The 23,545-nt window shown below is 42.6% G+C and overlaps 2 protein-coding genes across 2 annotated transcripts; both read right to left on the reverse strand.

The window, feature by feature from the left end:
• Window positions 1-751: 751 nt before the first annotated feature.
• On the reverse strand, window positions 752-15,395 carry LOC109857398 (protein Wnt-11-like). The gene is made up of 5 exons (XM_020433666.1): window positions 14,428-15,395; window positions 6,811-7,052; window positions 5,339-5,691; window positions 4,936-5,207; window positions 752-949 (listed from the first exon to the last, which is right to left on the reverse strand). Exons 1-5 carry the CDS (start codon window positions 14,511-14,513, stop codon window positions 772-774), a joined length of 1,131 nt encoding a protein of 376 aa, XP_020289255.1. The 5' UTR covers window positions 14,514-15,395; the 3' UTR covers window positions 752-771.
• A 3,137-nt stretch (window positions 15,396-18,532) lies between these two features.
• On the reverse strand, window positions 18,533-23,116 carry LOC109857397 (arylsulfatase B-like). The gene is made up of 8 exons (XM_020433665.1): window positions 22,562-23,116; window positions 22,200-22,359; window positions 21,392-21,618; window positions 20,982-21,243; window positions 20,674-20,831; window positions 20,284-20,581; window positions 19,779-20,044; window positions 18,533-19,415 (listed from the first exon to the last, which is right to left on the reverse strand). Exons 1-8 carry the CDS (start codon window positions 22,679-22,681, stop codon window positions 19,140-19,142), a joined length of 1,767 nt encoding a protein of 588 aa, XP_020289254.1. The 5' UTR covers window positions 22,682-23,116; the 3' UTR covers window positions 18,533-19,139.
• Between the last annotated feature and the right edge of the window lie 429 nt (window positions 23,117-23,545).

The raw sequence follows: 23,545 nt of genomic DNA on the forward strand, positions 1-23,545 counted from the left end.
AAATTAACGTACGCCGCTTCCGGAACGGGGTGTGCGTTGAGGAATATAATGTAAGTTACACATCGAAATATATATCGAGCGATTCTATATGTACATATACATTATTCTGATCTATATACGCCTGGGAGCGTCCCGTGAAGCGAATGATGACGATTTACATCGCGACAAAAATTTGCATCAATTTTCACGATATAATCGAGAGAGGCGACGAAACGGATAGAGGATTACACGTCGCGCGTGTGTACGTGCGACACAGAAGAGAAGTTGCCACGAGAGACACACACACATTGAATAAATAGCAAATAACACGATAAATAACTCCTCTATTACGTATTACCACGAGTTACACATTCACGGTGAATAATTTATCGCTTAAATAATTAGCAGTTTACGTCTCTTTTCTTTCTCTCTCTCTCTCTTTCTCTTTCTCTCTCTCTCTCTGTTTTTTATCTTATCTGCGCGCGAGAGCAGGTTTTCTTTCTCGCAGCCCCCCCCCCTACTACGCACGTTCGAACGCGCTCGAGGGAAGAGAGAGAGATCTTCCCATTCGCGCGCGGTATATATCTCCGCCGTAAATTCAAGTCTTCAATTTAATTTGCATCCATCTGTAAATTAAACACGCGTGGATTTGCTTTCATCGTTCTCACGCGCGTTCTCCTTTGAGAAAGAAAGAGAGAAAGAGAGAGTCGTTTTACGGAAAGCCACTCTCACGTATGTATATCAATTGTTCCGAGTGTCCCCGCGTCATATTTCTTTTTGTTTTTGATTGATTCAATTGCACGTGTACGTTTCTATGACTCGCGTGCATGTCTTGCATTTCACTTCGTAGCAGCAACTGAAGTATTTGCAATTGCACCTCTCAAGAATCCTCTCGGTCCTGGTGACGTGGCCGCGACCGCAGCAGAGATACTCGCAGCCCTCGTAACCGGAGCTGCTGCCGTTGCATTGCCTGTGCAAAAATTATTATTATTATTATTTTTTTTTTGTATCTAATAATTTTTCATCGTTCGGAAATAGCAGGGGGAGAGAGAGATTGAAGTGAGTTCTTTACAGAGATGAGAGAGGAGCTATCGACCATTATATTCAACCCATATTTCATCCCGCGATTCTGTATAATTGTCGGAAAATTACTTGCAATTATTCGCGGAGAAGAAGGAAGTGGAAACTACATCATTTTAACGAACTCGTCTTCCTTCCCAGTTGAAAAGCCTTCATTATTGTTAATCGATTTGCATCGTGTGTGCGTCATGTGTTTTAAGCGACGCGCGAACGAGAGACTACCGCGCGCGTCAGATTATATTCGCCGCGCGAACGGCGCGAAAGAAAAAGGAAATTTTCGAGAAGCGTTTCGTCGCGCACATGTTGAACGGACCCCGAAGGCGTCCCGTGTGTGATAAACATTCTTACCACGCCTACTTTGTATAATTATAGGCGGGCTTTATAATTACCGGGTTGTAAGTTGTTAAAACCCGGCGAGAGGCGAGCCAGCGGTGCTGCTCCCAAAGAACCTGCCACCATTTACGCGTCCGCGTAGCGTTGCGCGGCGGAATAAAAAGATTATATCGATTCCGTCCGTAACTAAAAATAGGATTGAGTTTGAGCGAAATCAACGGATTTCTCTCATCGTGCGTTGTTGTTGTTCTCTTCCCGAGGAAAGAGAAACTTCGAGCGTCGCTCGAAAATCACGCGCTCGACGATTAGCGCGCGTCGCAAAGATCAATCTCGGTTTCGGAATTAACATAGCGTGAAATCGTGTTTGCGTCTCGAAATAAGAGCCAATCTCCGGGACTAGATAAGCCGAGATATGACACACAGATAAGAGAAATAAAGTTGAAAGTTAGTTACTTTGTTCGTTCGAAACGAACGATCAAGAACGGCTGATTATATTGTGTTTGCAGAGAAAAATAAAATTAATAAAGTGAATTAAAAAACAAATGATTTAACAATTACTCATAAGTATAATATAATAATATTTATTATTTATAAATTACTTTTGTTATTAAAATAAATATTTGTTCCTCCAACACGATAAAAAATCAAGAATGTAGTCAAATTATGTTTCGATCTTTTGAAATAAATAGGGGGGGAGGGGAGGAAGGGGAGAAAATATCACATCAGAACTGCAAAATTGTAATCTCCTCCGCGCGTTTTTACGCATGAATCATTTCTAGATTCAACGTTAAACGCACAAATATGGGTCATCATGCACGCATGTCGTGGCGTTACGCTTGGAAATTACCGTGACATCCGACACACGCAGTTTACGCGGGCATCCCTTATCGCGCGCGCGCGCGCGCGCGTTTCACGCAATGCAAAAGCCACATGCGGGATTGCTACAGATAATCGGCGGCCGGACGCGAGTTACGGAGCGAGGGAAACAAGACAAAGGAGCCCTATACCGGAGATCCAACCGTCACGCTCGCGTCCGCCGCTTCCTGCGCCTTACACACACACACACACACATCGGAAGAACTCCGCAGTCATCATCCCCGGAATGCCGTGGGTGATCTTAATTCACGCGGAGCGAAGCGTGGATAATCCGGACGGGACGATGAGGAGAGTCATCTCATTCGCCGTCGGAAAATCCGTAGCGAATGCAATCACCGCGCGTTACAAAAGGCCGTCCCTTCTTCCGCCGCGCGCGGAGCGGATGTGACACTTTCTTCAACGATGAATTAGCAGCACTTTACGCACGGGGGAGTGATTCACACACAAAGAGAGAGAGAGAGAGAGAGACCGCGTTTATATTCCGCGCGATAACAAATATCCCGTCCACGAAATGGCACTTCTTCGTCACTTTTTGCAACACTTGCGAATCGTAAACCGGGTACATTAAAGGATACGAAAAAAATATACACGACGGCGAACGATCTTCCGACGTTCAATTTAACGCAAAGATAAAACTCCATTCCGCGTCCATTAAAGAACCGCGGGACCGAAGTGCGACATACGTCGGCAAAGTGGTTCTTCGGATGATCGTAAAAGCGTCTTCGTTTAAAGCCGTTTTTCTTGTCGAACGGTAGCGCGCGAAATGGCACGCGGGCGAAAATTAGCGTTCGCACATTTGCCGATGGCGGAGAGAGAGAGAGAGAGAGAGAGAGAGAAAGAAAGAAAGATAGAACGAAAAACCCGTGCGCGGGCTCGTGAATGGACACGAGTCGTAACGGTGTTCGGAGCGAGCCGGAGTTCTCGGGACGCGCGTCGTAAAACAGCAAAACGTTCATTCGATCTCGCGAGAACAGGTTCGGGACGCTCCGAAGAAGAAATCTCTCATTCATTGCTTCTCCGTAATTACCAAACCACATAAATAAAAACGGGCAATGCCCGTTGATGGGACTTGTTCGTCGCGTGTGGCACGAAAGCGTTACGCGCGCGTCAACGACTCGTCGAGAGGAAAAATTAAGCGAAAAGCACTTTGTCGATAGTCTCCTCCTTATATAAAAAAAGTCATTTGGACCGAGAAGTGCGCGTTTTGATATCGAATTTATCGCATCTATTGTTGTCTCTTTTCCGTATTGCCGATTGGTTGGTTGATCGAGTCGAATCGAATCGGTAAGATCGAGAGAGTAAATAATGAAAAGCGATTTTGAGACAGTTCGTCGTATATGTAGAGAAAATTAAAAACATAACTAAAGTCACGTGACAGGAAAGAGTAGAAAAACAACACGTAAAAATAACGCGACTGTAATGTATATTATATATACATTAAATAATACATATTATACATTAAATAATACATATTATACATATAATTTATTATATATTTATAATATTATACTTTATATTGTATTGTATGTATTATATACATACTACAGTAATGTCACTGACCTCCGCCGCGCGACCTGGCGGGGTCATTGACCTCGGGCGCGCGGCCTTGGCGGGGTCATTGACCTCGGCCGCGCGGCCTTGGTGGGGGGAGGGGTCACTGACCCGGCCGCGCGGCCTTGGCGGGGTCACTGACCTCGGCCGCGCGGCCTTGGTGGGGGGGGGTCAATGACCGCAGTCGCGTGACCGCGGCGGGGTCAATGACCTCGGTCGAGCGACTGCGGTGGAGTCACTGACCTCGGCCGCGCGACCGCGGCGGTGTTACTGACTTCGGTCACGTGATTACGGTATATATATATATATACATATATGCGTATGTGTGTGTATTATATATAGATATAGAATATTACATATAATATATATAATATTCTCTTTTTTACCCTTTTCTCTGTCACGTGTTGTTTTTCCACTTCTCTCTCTCACTATTTTTTGAGTTTGATTTTCATGCGTTATTTCTAATATTTCTCATATGTGTATTATATGGTTTATAAGACGTAAATACTATCTGTCATCGCGGTGACAGGTTGTGTTCACTGACAACACGTTAAATAAAAATAAAAATAGCGTGCGCGTAGCGCGCGCCTGTGTTGTGCTAGTAAAAAAAAAATCGATACACAGGCTCACCGCGAAGAGAGACAATTGAGAACGATATTGTTTCTCGATAAGAGGATGAACTGTGTCTCTCGCGTTCGACGGAATTCAAATATTCCCGTTCGCCATCTCAACATTACCAGCTGCGAGATGCGATTTGAGCTCTATTTTATGAGCGATATATATATATATAATCCCGCGCGTATCCCGTTGCGAGAAATATAAAATTTACGCGGAGCAAAAAGTCGCGTTCGCGCGGTGAACGATTCTAACGAGCCGACCGACGATTTACGAGCCCTAACGAGTTTTATCCCGAAATCGTTTTACATAGGGAGGAGGGAGAGGAATAACGTTCCCTCGCGACGTCGATTAAAACGCGATCAGATCGCGTCTTTCGTGTTTCTCCTCAAGTCACGTAAGTAAGTGGCACACCGGGGGTTTCTCAATATCGCATTCGATTTTCATTCGCACATCACGCGGTAATATACAATGGTAATTAGCGGAAACAACATATCTGACCTGCCGATCGTTCCGAGACTGCCTCTCTTCTTGTCTGGCAAACAGTAATCCGGACTCTTGGTGGTGAAGAGCAGATTGTCGTGGTGATAGAGGGGCGGCAATCTACCGCCGGATCTGGCTCTGACCTCCGCCGCGGTGGTGTATCTGCGAAGCAGGCGACTTCCGGCCGCGGACGGTCCCGCTGCGCCCAGACCGCGCCAGCAGGTACGCACGCTGCAGGATCCCGACACCCCGTGGCACTTGCACTCCAAGGTCAGCGATTGTTCGACCGCCTGTCGCGCGTCATCGCGCGTATACGCGAGAGAGATATTATAGTAATCGAGTTACGGTAACTAATTCGCAGAAATGCGTGCGTATCGGCAGATATATATATATATGTGTGTGTGTGTGTGTGTGTACTTACTCTGCGACCAGCTCTGTTGTTGTGCATGTTGACCGCGTGCAAGAACTTGGCGGTCGCGCCGGTACCGGGCGACGTCGAGCCCTGAAGAAACCGCTTCGCCATCCTCGAGGCGGATCTCACGTCGTCCCCGCAGCCGCCCCACTTGAAGGAGTTTCTCGTGGACAGGGTGTCGAACGAAACGGACATGGCGGTGAAGGACGAGGGCGAGATGAGAGCCGAGGGTGAAGGCGGCTCTCTGCGCGGCGGGGTCGCGCAGGAACAGGCCGCCAGGTTCCCCAAAGCGCATCCCCGTGCGAGCCGCCAGACCGCGGAGGCAGCCGACATCGCGTAAACAAAGGCTTGCTCTCGCGTGCCTGTAAATAAATGCCCACAAAAATCCAGAAAGACGTATGCCAGGTGTTATTTTTTTTTTGTTTTTTTCAATATGGACTTTGATCGCGTTCGATAAACGTTTATCTGAAGAAGCGACAAAGTAAATGTCCGAATCACACCGGACAAGTTCAACCGGAACCGGACGTCTATCAAAGAACTAATTTACAACAAAGTATTGATGTTTGGCAAAATTGGAGAAACCAATATTGAAAAAAATATATCTTAAAAATAATTGAACTATGAGAATTGTTGTGCGAATAATATATTTACATATATTTAATCATTATTTCTGCAATAAACGTCTGGGCCACGCGTTTGGTCATCGGGACGTTTACTTCTTCTATCTCTTCGCGTATATTTTCGATAGTGAAAATTGCTTTAATACATTATTACATTAGCGTACGTAGCGTCGCGAGAATGGGATGTAACACGGCACGGGGGATGTTACTTCTTTCATTAGCGCCTCTCAGTTTTCTCATTAACGAAGAATATCTCGATTTCTCGGACGCACTTCTATTTACAATATAATCATCGTGAAACGCGAGCGATTAATCCGACCGAGGGCCGGGAGGGAAAGGTACACGGTTTGTTAATGATCGCTAAATGAGGCGCGCGCTCGCCAGGTCTTCCTATTTACGTCGGAATTCCTCAAAGGATATTCGATACGTTTCCACGGAACATTCATCGGCTATCGCATCTCTCCGTCGAGAGCGAACTCACTGATTACGAGTTTATTATGAGTGAAATCGATGCATAATAAACGAAGCGAATGAGAAACGCAGCTTGTATACGTACGGCGGTGCTTAATTATACTCGAACGATATAATTAATCGTAATAATAATAAATAAATTGTTACAGTAACATGTAAATTGTTATTTAGACTCGATATTAGTGACAAAAAATAAATTGAGCTAAATAAATTGTTTTTTTTTTTTTTTTTTAACTTGATTAAGAAAACAAATTTGAAAATACATTAAATTCTCTTCTGTCCCGATACGTATTTTTTTTCTTTTCTTATTTACAACTTGTTTTTGACGAATAAGTCAAAAACCAACAATTTACGATACAGCAATGGGTTTTTTTTTTTTCGTGCACACACCTGTAAGCAATTCGGGCGTGTAGCTGGGCGCGCGTTCGATACTGCTACAGTTCCACCTGCGATAACGAAACGCTTGCTGGCATACCGTTGACGTGTCTTTGGCAGCTTGCACCAAACTGGGCATCAAATCCGGCGTGGCCCGGCAGGCTCTGGCCTGTTTCCTCTCCAACAAGCCCGCGTTCTTCGCGCTGGTGCACGCTTCTTTGGTCCACGTGTACGCGTCGCTGGTGCGACCGAGGCCGCTAAACAAAGCAAAAAAAAAACACGCTTAATCAATGTTAGATAAATAGGTCAGAAACCAAACGCGCCATGTTTGATCAACGTTAGACGTAAACGAGTTGGATGAGACGTGGGGTTGTTGATATGCGTCGAATAAATTAATTTTCTAGGGAGAAGAACGTTAAAAAACCTGCATCCTTGATTAAAATTAAAAAACTTCAGTTCAAAAGCGTGTGATTCGCGATTGTATAATACTAATTAAAAAAAAATAAAATAAAATAAAACAAATCAAAACTCATTGTTCATGCTTAAAAATCGTAAACTCAGCCGTGAATGCTCGCGGGCGTTCGGAATGAATGTTTCTCGTTCTCGGAGAAACCGCGTTCTTCGACACAACACTTGGAAACACGCGAGCGTGGAATTTAGGGTAAAACGCTTCGGTATATAACCACTCTACACAACTCTCTGTCGAACGATTGGCGAAAGGGCAGTGTTCACCTCTGCCGGGTGAACGGTCCCGGTCACAGCCCCCGCGCCGAGTCGTAAATCAGGGGGTGAATTTTCGAAAATTATAGGGCGCGCGGCTGAAAACGGCTCTCTCGGGCTCTTTAAGCGCCGCGAGGCTGAATACGGCGGCGGCGTCTGAAACTCGCGGGCGCGCGTGAGAGAGCGCGCGGGGTATAATAATTACGAACACCTGAAAGTCGGGAATGACCCGTGCAGCACACACGCGCGGACCGCCGCGTCTAGACGTAACAACCCTGGGAATGGCCGGATCGCCAACCCCGTGTCACGGAGCCTACCCTCGGAATTACCCTATCAAAAGCCCGCGGCCTCTCTAATTCATTATTACCGTTCGTGCCTCCTTCTTCCTCCTCCCCCGCGATGACATTTCGAGAGAACCCCCGCGCGTTACGACCCGACCCGGGGATCTAATTTCCGCATAAACGCCTCGCGAGCGTGTGTTTCTTACGACTCGCGCGAAAGCGCGCTTGCCTCTTGCGCAACAACCGCACTTGCTTGCGTTACAAGCAATGTAGCGCGCGAGAATTGACATATATATATTGTATTGTGTATAAAATATATTATATCTGTAAAAAACAACAGCAAATTTATGTAGAAATTTTATAGATTGTTTTATTGTGTGTATATTTTTTTTGGGAGTGGGGGCAACAAATATCTATCCCAATCACGAGCAGAACTCTCTTAATTAATTTGAAAATTATGTAACTTTAATAATTGCGCACGTTATTGTTGAATGTTTTTTTTTTTTAATATAAACCTTTTAATTTCTGCTTGTGTTTTTGTTTTCACATACGTTTTTGGATAATTAGCGGGTGCTCGCGGATTTCTCTGAAAGAAGTGGTTTCTCTTATAGCGTTCGCACGTAATGGAGTTCGACTACGTCGTCCGAGTGATATATTTCGCTCCGGAAAGAGAGAGATATGCGTTTCTTGACGGGGGATATCGCACGCGCGTTCTTTGCACGAACGGCTCATTAAAGCCGCACGTATGAAGGGTGTAAAGCTCCGCGAAATTCCCGAGCGTGCGTTCCCGTCTCGCTCGGAAATCTTTTCTTTGTGCGTCGCGGAAAGAAATAAAAAAAAAAAAAAAAAAAAACGAGAAGGTGGAAACGTTTTCATCTCTGACAGCGGGGTCTAGGAATTTCCACGGCGTTCCTCGTTCTTTACAAGCCGGTTAAATATCCGGGTTCGAATTATCATAGCTCATTAAGGCGCGCGGCGTTTCGGCGATGATTACTTCGGCAATCCGGTATCGGACTAACGAAGAAAGCTTCGCCGCATAATTTGCTCGACAAAATAATAAATGTAGCGCGCGTCGGGAAACGGAGCGATTCCGCGCAAGGCTTCATTATCGGTTTGATATCTCAATGGAGCGCGCGAATGCAAAACAGGGAGCAAGAGGAGGGAGGCAGAGGGGGGTTAAATAAAACTCCGACAACAAATTCGACCGCCACACGGTGGGCGATCGTGTCTCTTCTTCGGGATAATTTGTGAAATACTCGCGTTAAATTAAACGCGAGAGAAGATTGATTAAGAAGACGATCTCGCTCTTCTTAACCGCGATGTGTTTTACTGCTTGAACGTGCAATTATGTAAATAATTTTTCTTAAGCAGCCCGCGTGTCGGCAGATTGCTTTTAATGAAAACACGTTTTACGCGTGGTGTGAAATTGACTTGTGCGCGAAGACATACGAGTGAACTTGCGCAATAATCGAATTTAAAATTAGCTACAGAGGAGAACGCGCGCGCGCGCGCGCGTGTAAGATTTCCGCGATTAAAGTCGCGGCGGTAATTAAGAACGTTTTTGAGCGACAATGTTTTTTTTTTTTTTAATATTCTTGTCGGGAGTAACAACTGAATAACGATGAAGCAATAACATCGAGCAACAACTTGTCAAAAAGTAGAAAGCGTAACCGAATCGTGGTTACTAGATTCCAATTATGATTTTAAACGCGCTTCGGGCAATAACGTGTCTAGCTATATAGCGAGACAGTAATACGTACATGACAAATCGGCTTCGCGCCGGTCGGTTTAACGTTGAAAAAACGTTTCTAAACATTTTGTATAAACACGAATAATCTTGCTTTCGCAATTAAATGCGCGCGCGCATGTGCGCGCGGTGTAAGGTATTCAAATGTTCCCGTAATACCCGGACCACGGACATTTATTAAAGAAAATAATTATAAAAAAGTATCTATAAAAATATCTAAATTATTGAGAAAATTGTTACGATTAAAACATTTACGCGTCTGACGATCATTTCTCTAATATCAATGTCCGGTCGCACTGGGACATTTGCTTTACAAAATTTCCGGCACGTAATTTCCAAGTCTGACGAAGTAAGATATTTGTTCCGGCAAAGTCGGAAGAGCAAACACGAAGATGCGATATTTAATGAGCAGTCGCAGCGAACGACAGCCATTCACGTTCAGCCGTTCACGGGTGTAAAAATGCAGCGCGACAGGTCCGCTTAATACGGGGGGGGGTTTATATTCCAGCTCGATCCGCGATGATCGGTTTGTGCAAGTAGTCGCAGATGTCGCAGAATTGACCGGTCGACTAATCGCGATTGCGCGTACACGATACCCGCGACCGCAATTCGGTACAACAACTCGCGACAACAACCCAAGCGCAGACTTGAGGCCTAAGCTGCAGGCAGCGCGCTTCGCGCCGCAAAGTAATTTACGAGCACAGCTCTCTCAAGACGAATGCGCGACTATTTGCTATCGCGCGTCAGATAATTAATTATCAACGGACCGAAGTGTGCACACATGTGTGTACCATTCGCTCGCGATGCTCGGGCTAATCGCGCGCTTTGCTTCTCTCAATCAATTTTAAGAACTCCGTTATGCAGATGTTAATTGATGTGTAAGTTTATACACGGGTGTGCGAGAAGATTAATATAAGAAGCAATATGTCACATCGGAATTACAGTCGGCGACTACCGGAATGGGAATAAACCGCGAAGATTCTACGGGGTCGGGGCTTTTCAGGAGAGCTGATAAATTAGCGAGACAATATCGTAATAATACACACACGTGTGTGTTTATATATATATATATATATATACGTATATGTAGTTTGAAATTAACATCTTGAAATAATAAATCGAAGCTCGTTATCGAAGAGAGCTGTGGAAATGTCTTGAAGGAATGCGAGAAACGCGCGATGTCAAGGATAGAAGCGGGCGGAGGTGATTTATGTAGTTGTACTTCTTGCAACACGATAATTGCCCATTGTACATAACACATAACCAATAATTTACAAAATATGATAAATACCACGGAGTGTGGTTCACGGCTAACTACGTTTGCATAGTTTAATAACTACTTTCGTTGAACGTTATATTACGTGGTTTCAACGTGTATATATATATATATATATATTTTTTTTTTTTTCTCTCGCTTCTGACACACAATATCGAACGTTTTCGCAGGCGCAGGAAACAGCAGCTCCTGCTCCCAACAGAAGGAAGTTCACGGACGTTCGCGCGCGCGGGGGATATTCTTACGTGCGGTGAAAAAAAAAAAACAAACAAAAAGAGATTGCAACGCGCCTTTTGAAACAGCGCCCGTGAAACCAGCTGCACTTTCGAAATTCATATATTTCGAGATTTGTGAAATCGTAAAGAGCAGTTTTTACGAGACCGATAATAGGCGGGCGCGCGCGCGCGAGCGCCTACGAGGTCTCTCCCCGATGCGATAAGTGAAAAAAGAGAAACTGTGTGTGTGTGTGTGTGTGTGTGAGTGTCCAGGGAGCGTATCTTACGAGAGAAGATATAAAGATAACTTCGCCGATCTCTTCACGATCTCTGACGACATTCCGATAAATTAGATATTAACGCTTTCAAGTCTCTCCCTTTCTCTTTCTCTCGATTTCTTTATAAATAATAAATTTATGCAATTCTTTGCGCAAACATTTAGCAAAAATATTGAACGTTCGTATCGGTAAACTGATTATTTCAATGATCCGTTTTGCCGATACGACAAGTGACAAATTAACGAGAGAGGAATCCGATCGAGGTCCTGTTACTGCTCGCGTAGGACGAGTTTCGCGACGCAATCCCATCGCGTCTCTGTGACTTGCGCGCTCGTCTTGCATCAAGTTAAGACGCGTGATTTACGAGCAATGGCATTGTCGAGATCACTCCCCGGTCAGGAATGATCTTATAAATAGCGACTCGCGTGTGATTCAGCGCGACCTTCCGGACGCGGTTGCGCGTTCGAGAGAGGAAAGGGTTGCGCGTTTAAATTATTATAAATCGATCGCTGGCCTCGATCCGCTAAAGAAACTCTTGATTGCAGTCCCCGCTGAAAGAGTCTCGAAATCATCAACAACGATCTTCGATCTCTTCCCTCAAACGATGATTGATGAATTCCGTGCGATGCGCATATATACATATATATATATATATATATATATATATATATATATATATATACGTATTCGCGCGCGAAAAGATTAGAAAAAATGAGGATACGCTGGAAGAGAACAGAGCAAAAAGCGGGGAGCTTATTTTGTGCATCGTCGAGATCTCATTCTCGTCTCTGGGAGCTTATTTTCCAATTTTTTTTTTAAACCGCCAAAAGAACCAGAGAACTATCGGCATGTCCGTTTTCACAACGAGATCATTTTTCTTCGTTTAAACATCCCCGCCGTTTCCCGGATGAAAGATCGCGCTGGGCAAGACGTGCGACTTCGGTCCTTAACACAGAAGGATCATCGACCAGACACACCGCGCTCGCTCCGTAAAACAAAAAATTGAATGAAGCGAAACGAACGAAGACCTCTTCGCCTCTTCGAAATTAATCGGTCGATATCGATACGCGGGCAATAAAATTTGTATAAACAAAAGAATTTGCCAGTAGGGCTCTACGGCGAGAGTTTGCGAAGCGAGTTCTCGGAAAGCATCGTTTATAAATCACGATCCTCGCGCAACCCCTAATCTTCCATCCCCGCCCGTGCGCCGCTCGCGCGTCCGATCGTCTTCCTTTCGCATTTTCCCTTCGCGCCCCTTCGGTGTGTTTCCCCATATTTTGGTTTTGCACGCAAAACCACCATCACTCCGCCATTCATCATCCACCGCCGCTCACAGCCTTCTCTCCGTTTCCGCTTTTCCCTCACTCCCTTTCTCTTCTTTCGTTTCGTCTCTTCGGCTCTCTCGCGCGCGCGTCTCTCCTACGCGACGACGATGGAACCTCGCCGCGAATCGCGCACGACAATTAACGCAACCGAGAGGAGAGGAAACGAATGAGAGAAGAGAGGAGCTTGACCGATCGGCGCCCGCGGCCTTGAATGTTAACGAGACGTCTTCGTGAGCTGCCACAGAGCGCTCCGCAAATGAGAGGAATGATTTCGGGCGCGGGAATGATTGATAGGAATCGGGGGAGAGAATGATGAGAAACGTAACGCTCACGAAATGGTCTCTCTATTCAGATTGAAATAAAGAAATACAAAGAGAAAGACAAATAACAACACGGTGTCTCGATGAGGGGCGAAAAAATTCGCGACGAGAATATTTTGTTCTCGGAACCGATTTTTTTTTTTTTTTTTTTTTTTTTTGATAATCAACGCGCGCGTTCTAGAAACTGGTTTATCTCGAAAAATCTCGATGAGACACGAGAAATAATCGAAGAAACATCAAATATTTTTCTGCTAATTAAAAAGAGAGAGGGAGAAAGATATAAAGAAAGAGATTTGTTGACGGGATGGTTGAAGAAACGCCTCCTCTACGTAAAAAAAAAAAACAAAAAAAATACTTTGCGAGGGTGGAAACGGATCTGCCTCATCTACCCGCGTGCTGGCAATAATTAAAAGCGGTTGGTCTGAAAAATAAGGAGCGCCGTGATATAAATTGGCCGCGCGAGGTATATACCTCGCGAAAAAAAAAAAAAAAAAAAGAACCGACGCCGATAATCATCCCGCGCTTTTCATTTGCGAAACGTATCGGCCGGAATAATGAACGGTGAAGCGCGCTGTCCGTTTATGCGGTCCGCCATAAAGCGGCACTAACGATATATCTTTATTCACCGAGTAGTGTGCATGCGAAATTTATGTCGGTCGCGATCGTCCGCGCATCGCTCCGTGTATCGGGGAGGAGGGGGACCGCGCGCTCCCCGGGTCTCTTTCTCTCGATCTCGATCCGAGAAAAATTTATAATAAATCGAGAGACCGCTCGCGCGTATATAAAGTACGCCCCGCACGCGCTCTATCGAACGCGTTTCCCTCGGCCACTAATCTATTTGTTTCTCATTAACAGACCTACATTAATCTTCGAACTCGTCCGTAGCCACCGCGAAGAACGTGATTGCACAAATGGAACTCGTTATCGTGCGAGGTCTCCCATGGAAAAAGAACTTTTTGGATGTCTGCGCCCTCGCATCCGATCGGCATGCACGCACACGCACACACACAGACGCGCGCGCGCCCAATATTTAAGTTTCAATTTAGATTTGTTCTTAATGACAATTTAATCGAGGTGAAAAAAAAATGCGGGACTACAAGCGAATAATAAAAAACAAAGATCGAAAATCCAAAGAACTGAAATGTCGAGGTGTCTGACGGCGCATCTGTGCGGCAACTTTTGCGGCGAGACAAAAATAAAAAAAAAGCAACTTGAAGTTATTTCTGCGCAATAAGACAAATTTTTCTTCCGTTTTAAGCCGCGCTAATCCGATTGACATTTCGGAGTCCCCGTAAATGTCGGGACACGTGGCGCACAGACAGATTTCTATCGCGGAGATTTATTATTGCACGAAGAAGAGTCGCTCGGCGACACACACACACACACACACGCACACGCGGCAGAAACACACACACATACAAAAACAGAATAATTATAGAAAAAAATGAAAAATCGGATACTTATACTCACAGCCATTTTATACATCTGCCATCTTGGATCAGCAGCACGAATAGCAGAAGCCAGACTTTAGCACCGCTTCGCTTCTTTATCCGCATCTTTTCCCGTTTCGCATTCTAAAAGCTCAACATCGTCGCGTTCTCGTTTTTTTCAGGAGAAGTGTATGACGAGCACGATTTTTCGATTTTCGCTCTTTCAAAGACCGCGCCGACCGTTTTTCATCGACGCTGCGTAAATCGCGCCGCGAAAATTCGAGATCTCTTCGTCCCAGCCATCGTTCTCAACTTTGCGGCGAGCGCTGGTAGAAAGTCTATATATGTACGATATGCGTCTCTTTTTTTTTTGCAAAAAAGATGAATTTCGATCTTCAGTACATTTCAAAATTACTAACTAATTGTGTGAAGCGAGTTTCTTTTTTTCATTTATCTTCTCCCATCGCGTTCTCAGATTCTCATTGTGCGAAATCGTTGATTTTGTGTAACAATATCTTTATGTTTTAACGATTTTCTCGAAAAACGATCTTCTTGCAACAAAATCGGTGTTTGGATCAACAAACTTTTGCGCCAAAAATCCTTAACGGCGTCTGTGTGTATTTGTTGATAAAATTGCGTTACTCAAATTCGCGCGGAAATGTTCAATAATGTTTTTCCGTTGCCAATTTACGTGTAACATTCTAGCAAACACGAGTATCTAACGATTCTCTCCGGTGACACATTTTTGATTTTCGTTAGATTCCGGACTTGCGATTCTCGAGGCAGCAGGTTGACAGAGCGACTTCTTTTGTAGTTTTACAAAAATCGCAGGACACGCTCACATGTTCACCAAATACAACGCACTTTTCATGAAAAATCGCAAAGCGAAAAACGACGTCGACAACGCACACTTTCGAGATCCTGCAGGATCTGCGACGATTTCGGCGGAACTTTGCCGTGCGGCGTGCGTCCAGCTCGGCAGGGAGTCTGCGTGCTTACAGGTGTCCGTCGGAGCAGTCCCGCAGGATTTGCGAGCCGGTGGCGGTGGTGGTGGTGGTGGAGGAGTCCTCCTCCTACTACTTCACTTCCTCCTACTTCGTCTCCGTGCTCTTGAGCCTTCTCTTTTCTCGATGTGCAAGGAGTCCAGTTATCAACACAGGAATACTCTTCGCCATCGTCGAAAGAAAGCCAATTGATTAATCCTCTTTGGTCATTTTTTCACACAACTTGACCTCACGTGTGTGCAAATGTATAAAACTTAAATCGAAAAAGTTGTTTAATTTAAAATTTAATTTTCAACGGACTTGAAATAAATTTTCAATTCTCGCATCACATAAATATCCTCGACAGGGAAAACTTAAGTTTCCACAGGTCGAAGAATTATTTTGTTTATTCATTCAGTTTTTTACCTCGATCCTTCGGTCGTATTTCAATTTCATCTATATAAGCACGCTACGATTTTCTAATTTCATTCGAGTTCCACGAGAAATTATAAACTCCGCGCGTAACGAAGAATATCTCTTTTTATATACATATATATATATATATCCTAAAAAAGAAAGACGATCAGAGATCCTGAGAGACCACCTTCTTGCGGGATTGACTTTAACGAGCAGGCGGTATCTTTGTGATCATTTGTTTTACTACTAAGGCGGAGCCAAAACAATTTATCCCTGCCTTTGCCATTTAAAGACTGGCCGAGTATTGCCGCTGTCTTTCTCGGATTCGTCGATCAAGGGCGAACGAATATTGACCTGAAATTCTTCTCTGAGAGCGAAATCATCGCGCGCGACGATTCTTTGTGAGCGTCTAATTTTATTACTTACATTCTAAAATTCTGATTTTGATGAAACTTTGCACACATATAGAGAGAGGACAAATAGATGAATGTAGAAATTTTCAGTTGCCGTCCGTGTGTGCGAGGTGCAGAATCTTCGACCGTTCGCGAGATTCTCTTGTTAATATTTTGACGTGATTTTATTGAAGCGGTTTTTTTTTTAAATAATAGTTTCGATCAAATATATGTTTTTTTTTCTTATTTCCAAAAGTAGATTTTACCGGTGGGGGGGGGAAGGGAGTGTTCCGTGCCTCAATTAGAATTAGCTCCAGTGTGCCTTGTCCCGCGCTAATTATCCTGCCAATTTTGTCCACGATGCGCCGATCGTTCGTCTTCCTTTTCGTTCTTCTTAGCCTCGTACTTCGCCCGGCCCTTCGCCGTTGCCCCGTTGCTGTCGATAAATAATCCTCCGTCAGACGTTCATTACGTCGTTAAGTTTCGGACCCCGGACTCATATATATATATATATATCCAACCCTCCGCTCACGCGGTGTGTGCGAGCGCGGTTTCGCCCGCAGCGGTAACCCGGGAAATATCGTATGCCGCGTGTAAAAGGATCCGAATACTTCATTCAATAAGGAATACGTCGGTGCAAATAAGGAACAAAAATTGATATGTCTCACAATGAGAGACGACGTTTACTTGTTTTTTTTTTTTTTTTTTAACAAAAATATATACGTTCGGTTGCAGCCACGTTGAATTACAAATCGTCCAAAGTGAGAAATCACATTTAAATGTGACACGTATTCACTGACTTGAATTTCATAATTATTTTTTCAGCAAAAAAGTAGATATTAATAATTTTTTTTATTACTACGCTATAAATAATTGTTTCCATAATATTGCGAGATGTGAGTTTTTGAATTTCTATATAACCACGCGCATGTGTAATATTGAATGCGAGATATGGCTATGGTGTTCTCCACGAGAGAGTGTGCAGTTAGAATAATTGAGAAAAAAAAAAAATTAATGACAGGTGTTGGCGCGCACTTTCGCAAGCCTCGGAAAAGGTACTGATAGGCACATCGAGCGGCAATATTGCGAAGTATTCCGAAGAAACGACGGATTTCTCGCCGCGAGCGATCTTCTCGCGAGAAAACATTTATATGTGAAACAGCACGTGTGTCGAACAAAAGTAAGAAAATAATCTTTTGTTTGTAACACCTCTCTCGGTTGCGCGCGCGCGGTATGAGTGAATGGCACATTAACTTACATTCGCGGCTCGCGAATGCGTTTACACCTCATTAATTTAAAGAGCCGTGGATGAAAGTGAACGCAACACACACACACACACATCACCGCGGAGGAGATCCGCAGAAAGATTTCCGCATCATACAAGTCATAAATTTTATCCCATTAGGTGTATATTAACAACACACTTGTCTCTGTCCAATTATTTTCTCTCGCGCGATCCCGAGTATGACCTCTCATCGTTTTTCTTCGTTTTGTTTTAACGCAATGCGTATGTTCATTCGCTAATAAATAAAATTGTTACGTTGTAAAAACACTGATTTTGTTTTGCGGGTGAGAAGTAAAATGTGTCGCAATAGGAGAATATTTTTTAATAAAATCCGGATTTTTTAAAATATGAAAAAGAAAGAGAGATAATACGTGCAACAATTCGATGCATAATGAGTTGATAAGAACAATAGTCTCGGTTACCAAGAATAAGGGGTTAAAGACACGGAAAAGTTTTATTAGCGGAAAAGTTAGCCGGGGAAAAAGATAAAAGAGGGGAGTAAGGGGAGAAAGTAACTCCTTCGTTTCGGATTATTTCCCAGCATTATTCGCCGAAGAAGACATCGGCCATAAAAAAGGGACAAGCAGATCTGGCGACAGCTGCTTCGTTATTAAAAGCGACTTAAACTCCAAACCCTTCCCGCGAGATCGCGACGGTACTTTTCTCTCTCTCCCTTGGAGCTTTCACTCGTCTCTCCTATCCTCTTCTCTATTTCTCATCCGCTCCCGCTCGTCTCTTCTTGCTCTTTTATTCTTCTCTTCTTCTCTAACCTCACCCTTCTATATTCTGCGATTACGCATAAACAAAGCGTAATGCCACGCGTACGCGTGCATGCGCCGGCGACATCTTGCCTGTAAATAAGCGAATTGCTAAATGAGCCGTAAAACCCGCGCCTCGGGAGCTCGAAGAGAAAGAAGAATCGACGAAAAGAGCGCGGGTCCCGCATTTCGCTCTAAATTAAAATCTACGCTATCTACAGCTGTAAAGAATAAAAGAGCATTTAAGAAGAATAACTGTTTTCGACGTGATAACGCGAGATAAGGACAGAACGTGATAAGAAAAGATAAAAACCGATACGTCAAAGTGAGTATAATTAACTTAACAAAGATATAATAAAAATTTTAGTACAATACACGACTGATCAACCCAGGAAGATTCACCCAGGCAGCTGCGAGTTTTGTCGCAACGCAAGGCGAACGTCCCGAAAGCTCTCTACATCTCTATTTGCATGGAACACGATTAATTAATACGAAATATATACCGGTAATTAAATAGATATCAACCTTCTCCGCGCACAATGGCAGCGTCTCATCTGCATAATCTCTATACAATAACGTAGTGAAAAGAACAGTTTTGTCCCTCCCGACAATGAACTTTTTTGCACCCTCCCGACAGTCACATCCCATCTCCGCTCTATTTTACTAATAAGGATATATATATATATGTATATATATAGGGATGGTTCGCCGCTGTGATTAAAAAGAATGCAAAACTCTTTCCTAAATACAGAACAAAACAAAACAAAAAACGCGTATGAAATTTCACAGAAAAAGCTTATTCGGTTGAAAATAAAAAGCCTATTGCAAATTAAGTTTCGAAAAGTGCGACTTTAATTGCGATTGATTGTCAAGCGTAATTTGTCATTCTGTTTATGCAAAATACATATCAAATAATATTACGCTTCTGTCTCTTTTTTTGTAGCGTTCTCCGAATTATCGCTGATATGTACGTTATCACTTTGTATCTCGGAACTGTTCCTCGTCGCGGTAACGAAATTTCGTTCGTTACCGAGTGCGTCTTGTCGATCGACTGATACGGTCGTATCAGGCAGCCACGGCATCCAAGTGCCGTTAAAGTTGTACGGAAAACCAGCCGGATCGACGGGTGCATTCGTCTGCTTCATGAGGATCGATTTATAGCTGTCAATGTACGCGCTCAATTTCTTGACGATCTGCAAATGTAACGACGTCTTCTTAAACCCATCACTTCCAGCCGGAAAGATGGCGAGTAACAATTTGTATGTTTTGTGTATATATATATATATATATATATATATATATAAATTTCATCTGATCAATGTTACCGCGCGATGTGTCTTTCTTTAAATCTGTACAGCTTTCGAAGATGACGTTATTTTTTATGTTAACTCTCCCTGTCGCGTTAATTAATCACGAAATGATATTCTTTTCTGTACGGAATTAATTTCAAATACAAAAAGAAATATTGTTTCAATCTATTAATTTTCTCTTTTTCGTAAAAACAGACAAAACAAGAAGTAACATAAATTATGAAATTACATAATTAAAAATCTCACCGTGGGATATGAGGCGGACAAGTCCGTATTTTCGCAAGGATCTTTGTACACGTCGAACAAACACGTGCGATTCGCGCAATTCGACACGTCTGCCAAATCGTCGCAAGTTATCGTAGCCTCGTTTCGCAGTCTTCTTACTTCCGTCGGATCTAATGCGTATTTCGAGATACTCGCGATAGCCGTTGCGGCTGGTGACGTTGATATCCTCGTGAAATTGTACTCACGATACGCTCTTTTGCCATAATGTTTGTGATAGTCGGAAGTATCTACGTTAACAAAAAAAAAAACCAAGCGTTATAAGTCCTTCGTATATGCAACTGCGTACGTAATACGTACATGTTACTTTCGTCATCTCAACTCTAAAAAATTTTCGATAAAAACAAAGAGGTGAAAGAAATCTGTTACATTATGTAAAAAGTAATTTACATATATAATATCTATATATTATGTTTTATGTAAAATTAATTTTTAGTAAAACTCATCTCATATTTATAATTATTGTTACCTCTAACAAGTTTGTAATTCTTTACTATCGCTGCTTCGCTGTTAGCTTTCTCGTCGATATTCACGAGAATGGATTTTCGTTTGCTACGTTTCGCGCGCGCGATCATGGCCCATTGATCTATACCGTCGAGATCAAATTGTTTCAAATCGTTCGGATTACCACCGGCGGCGGAATACAACGTAGGTAACCAATCGGTAATATGAAATAATTCCTTCGACACTCTCGACGAATGAGCAATTAAATTTGAGTAGACGCAAGCCACACCTCGAACGCCGCCTTCAAACAAGCTCAATTTCAACTGTAAAATTCTTGAAATTATTTCACGTAATTTATAATAAAAGAAATTGAACGAATTCTATCTTTTATTAGTATAAAACCGCGTGCAATTACCCCGCGTAATGGATAATTCGATCCATAATTGTGCATAAATCCTTCGGTTTGCGCTCCGTTATCGGATATGAAGATGACGATCGAGTTTTTCAACATGTCTGCCTTGTTCAGAGCATCGATCACTCGACCGACCGATTCATCCAGCGCACCGATGACACCTGAAAATAAACGCAGTTATTAAAAAAAAAAAAAAAAAAGCGTAAAAAATGCATCACCTCACAGTCATAATTCAACAAACATGGGACTTAACTTTTTTATTTTATGCAAAATTGGAATTTTTGATGCACTTTTATGCACCGGATCCTTACTTGCGTACTTTCTTCTATTTATATCGTCGATGTAACCGAAAGTGATGTTCGTTTCCGTCCAGTTGCGCACTTCCATAACTTCTTCAGCGCTGGTGGAGTGCGGCGCAAGATGCGCCAGTTGCAGATAGAGAGGCTTTTCAGGATTGTGTGACGAGATGATGTTCTCCGCCTCGGTGGTCACCATATCAACCGCGTAATCGTTTCTATATTCGACGGTATCGGTATCACCCGCAATGCGATGCAAATCGTACCCAGTTTGGTTCTGTGAAAAATCATCTCTCACGTATGCAGCGAAAGTTTATTCAGCTCTCTCGTATTTGTTATATTATTTACACGACAAAAACAATTTGATACGCGTGCAGTTTTAGATTTTTTTATTCTCTTAAGCTTCCCTCTTAAGCAAAACTTACACTTTCGATTAGCAAATGGGAGAAGTATTCAATGAATCCACTGTAATATCCAAAGAACGTGTCGAAGCCGCGACGAGTCGGTCCGTGATTTCTCGTGTGATAACCGACATGCCATTTTCCCACGAGATGAGTAGCATATCCGAGTCTTTGAAGATACTGAGGTAGAAGCGTTACGTTCAAAGGTATACCACGCGGCTCGGCCCCTCGCAACGGAAAACCTTGCATACCTGTGTTATATATGTAAAAAAAGAAAAACAAACAGTTTGAAAACAGTTTTTTATATTGTGAGAAAAATTTCAAAATATATTTTCACATTGCGATTATAATTGAAATCAAATTCGCATATTTATACATTCCACGAGAATTGAGGACAGCAGACGCTATCTGGCGGTTAAACACGAGCACCCTACATAACGACTACCATCCGATAAAATCTTTTCGATAACTCTTCGTTTTGTTTACCATTAGATAACAATGGTTATCGCGCGGTCTAGTTTCAAAACATAAAAGTCGTAAATCGAAGAGCGATTATTGCAATCATAGAGTTATTGCACAACTCGCGAGATATCTCAATTTATTCGGATCATCCGGTACCCGACAAGACTCGACTTCGAGGTTCTCGTTGAATTGCGTTCTAATTATCTTAATAATAAATGACTTTTTAGAGCCGAGAATTTTTAGCCGGGTTTGTTTCTCGCGCAACTTTCAACATTAAATTATTTTCGATCGAATAAACAAAGTTTTGTTTTTGAAAACCGCGTTGAAAAGCTGCCGGCTAAAAAGAAGCGATTAATTAATACAAGATTACCTGTTCTTATGGCATATTGTCCGGTGAGAAAAGCGGTTCTCGACGGTGTGCATATCGGTAATGTGTAATGTCGATTTAATATCACCCCATTGTACGCGAGTGCATCTATGTTTGGCGTAAGAAGCTCACTGACACCGCGGAAACCAACGTCGTTCCATCCCTCAATCAGCAAAACAATACAATATTGTTGTAACGCGTAAATGTCATATATATTGAATTATTTTTTACGTAATAAAAAAAAATTATATAAAAGATAAAAAGAAACGTTTCTGAACATAGAATTGTGAACAAGATTGCTTCTGTAAAATTAAACACAATAAAAACTAAGTAATAAAAATTAAGAACAATTAGTAATTTCTCACGAGGTCATCAGCGATGATAACAACGATGTGCGGCGGCTGCGAGTAAGTGTTGTAATTCCAACGATAAACACCGATGGTAGACAAAACCGTTAGGAAAACAAACGATAGTGCCTTGTACATATTCTGTTCGTAATGTGTGACTGTGAAAATAAAATTCGTATATATCTTAAATTCTTTTACGTAAATTAAATTCGCATACGACCTTCTACAATATCATATGGATGTTGATATTTGAGTCTCCGTGTTGCAACGCGTGTAGTCGAGATATGTATATATCTAACTCTTCCTTATACATTCATTTTGTTTTTTTTTTTTTCGAATAATTATACAGTAAAAGTCAGTAAAACAATAAATTATAACGTAAATTATAACGTAAATTATAACGTAAAGCAACAGAGTGTCTAATAAAAAAATAATATCGCACCCACGTGTTTGAAAATTGTGCCGAACGATACGATAACCGTTCGATTTCACATCTGACGCGAGACTATAAATACAAGAGCAAGTTGTCGTATAATTTTATGCATCCACAGCAATTGTTGTTGTCCTTCACCTATCACCGAAAGCCCGTATAAGCTTGCTTTACATACAGATATAGAATGAAAACGATCGGCAAGCCGTACGCAAATGTGTGTAATAAATTACATATGTAACGTTGTATACACGAGGTATACGCGATTAAAAACAAATATATTACGCGACACTTATCATTGTATGCGAAGTGTCAGTTAGGTCTGTAAGCGTCGCGAGTTCGTTACCTCGAGCACAAGTTCCAGTTTAAAATTCGAAGTCTATGGGGTGCTCGTTAAAAAGAAAGTTGTTAAATTAATTGAATTCTTCAAATTACATCGTTTATACATTTTTCATACCGTTGGTGATGTACAAATTATTGCAGCGTTAGATTATTATTATTATTATTATTATAAATTACATAAAATAATTCATTAAAAAAATAATAAAATTCCACTACGCGTTATACTTTAC

This window comes from Pseudomyrmex gracilis, unplaced genomic scaffold (assembly GCF_002006095.1).
Source record: "Pseudomyrmex gracilis isolate BER0280 unplaced genomic scaffold, ASM200609v1 scaffold_156, whole genome shotgun sequence".
NCBI classification, from domain to species: domain Eukaryota; kingdom Metazoa; phylum Arthropoda; class Insecta; order Hymenoptera; family Formicidae; genus Pseudomyrmex; species Pseudomyrmex gracilis.

Bases quoted from the DNA above. Each gene is read 5' to 3' on its own strand.
- LOC109857397 (XM_020433665.1), bottom strand. From the start codon at position 22,681: ATGTACAAGGCACTATCGTTTGTTTTCCTAACGGTTTTGTCTACCATC. The intron at 22,360-22,561 runs GTGAGAAATTAC...TTGCTGATTGAG, and splicing joins TTATCATCGCTGATGACCTC to GGATGGAACGACGTTGGTTT. The intron at 20,582-20,673 runs GTAATTGCACGC...AGAATTTTACAG, and splicing joins CGAATTATCCATTACGCGGG to TTGAAATTGAGCTTGTTTGA.
- LOC109857398 (XM_020433666.1), bottom strand. From the start codon at position 14,513: ATGCGGATAAAGAAGCGAAGCGGTGCTAAAGTCTGGCTTCTGCTATTC. The intron at 5,208-5,338 runs GTAAGTACACAC...GACGCGCGACAG, and splicing joins ACAACAGAGCTGGTCGCAGA to GCGGTCGAACAATCGCTGAC. The intron at 950-4,935 runs GTCAGATATGTT...ATTTTTGCACAG, and splicing joins AGTCTCGGAACGATCGGCAG to GCAATGCAACGGCAGCAGCT.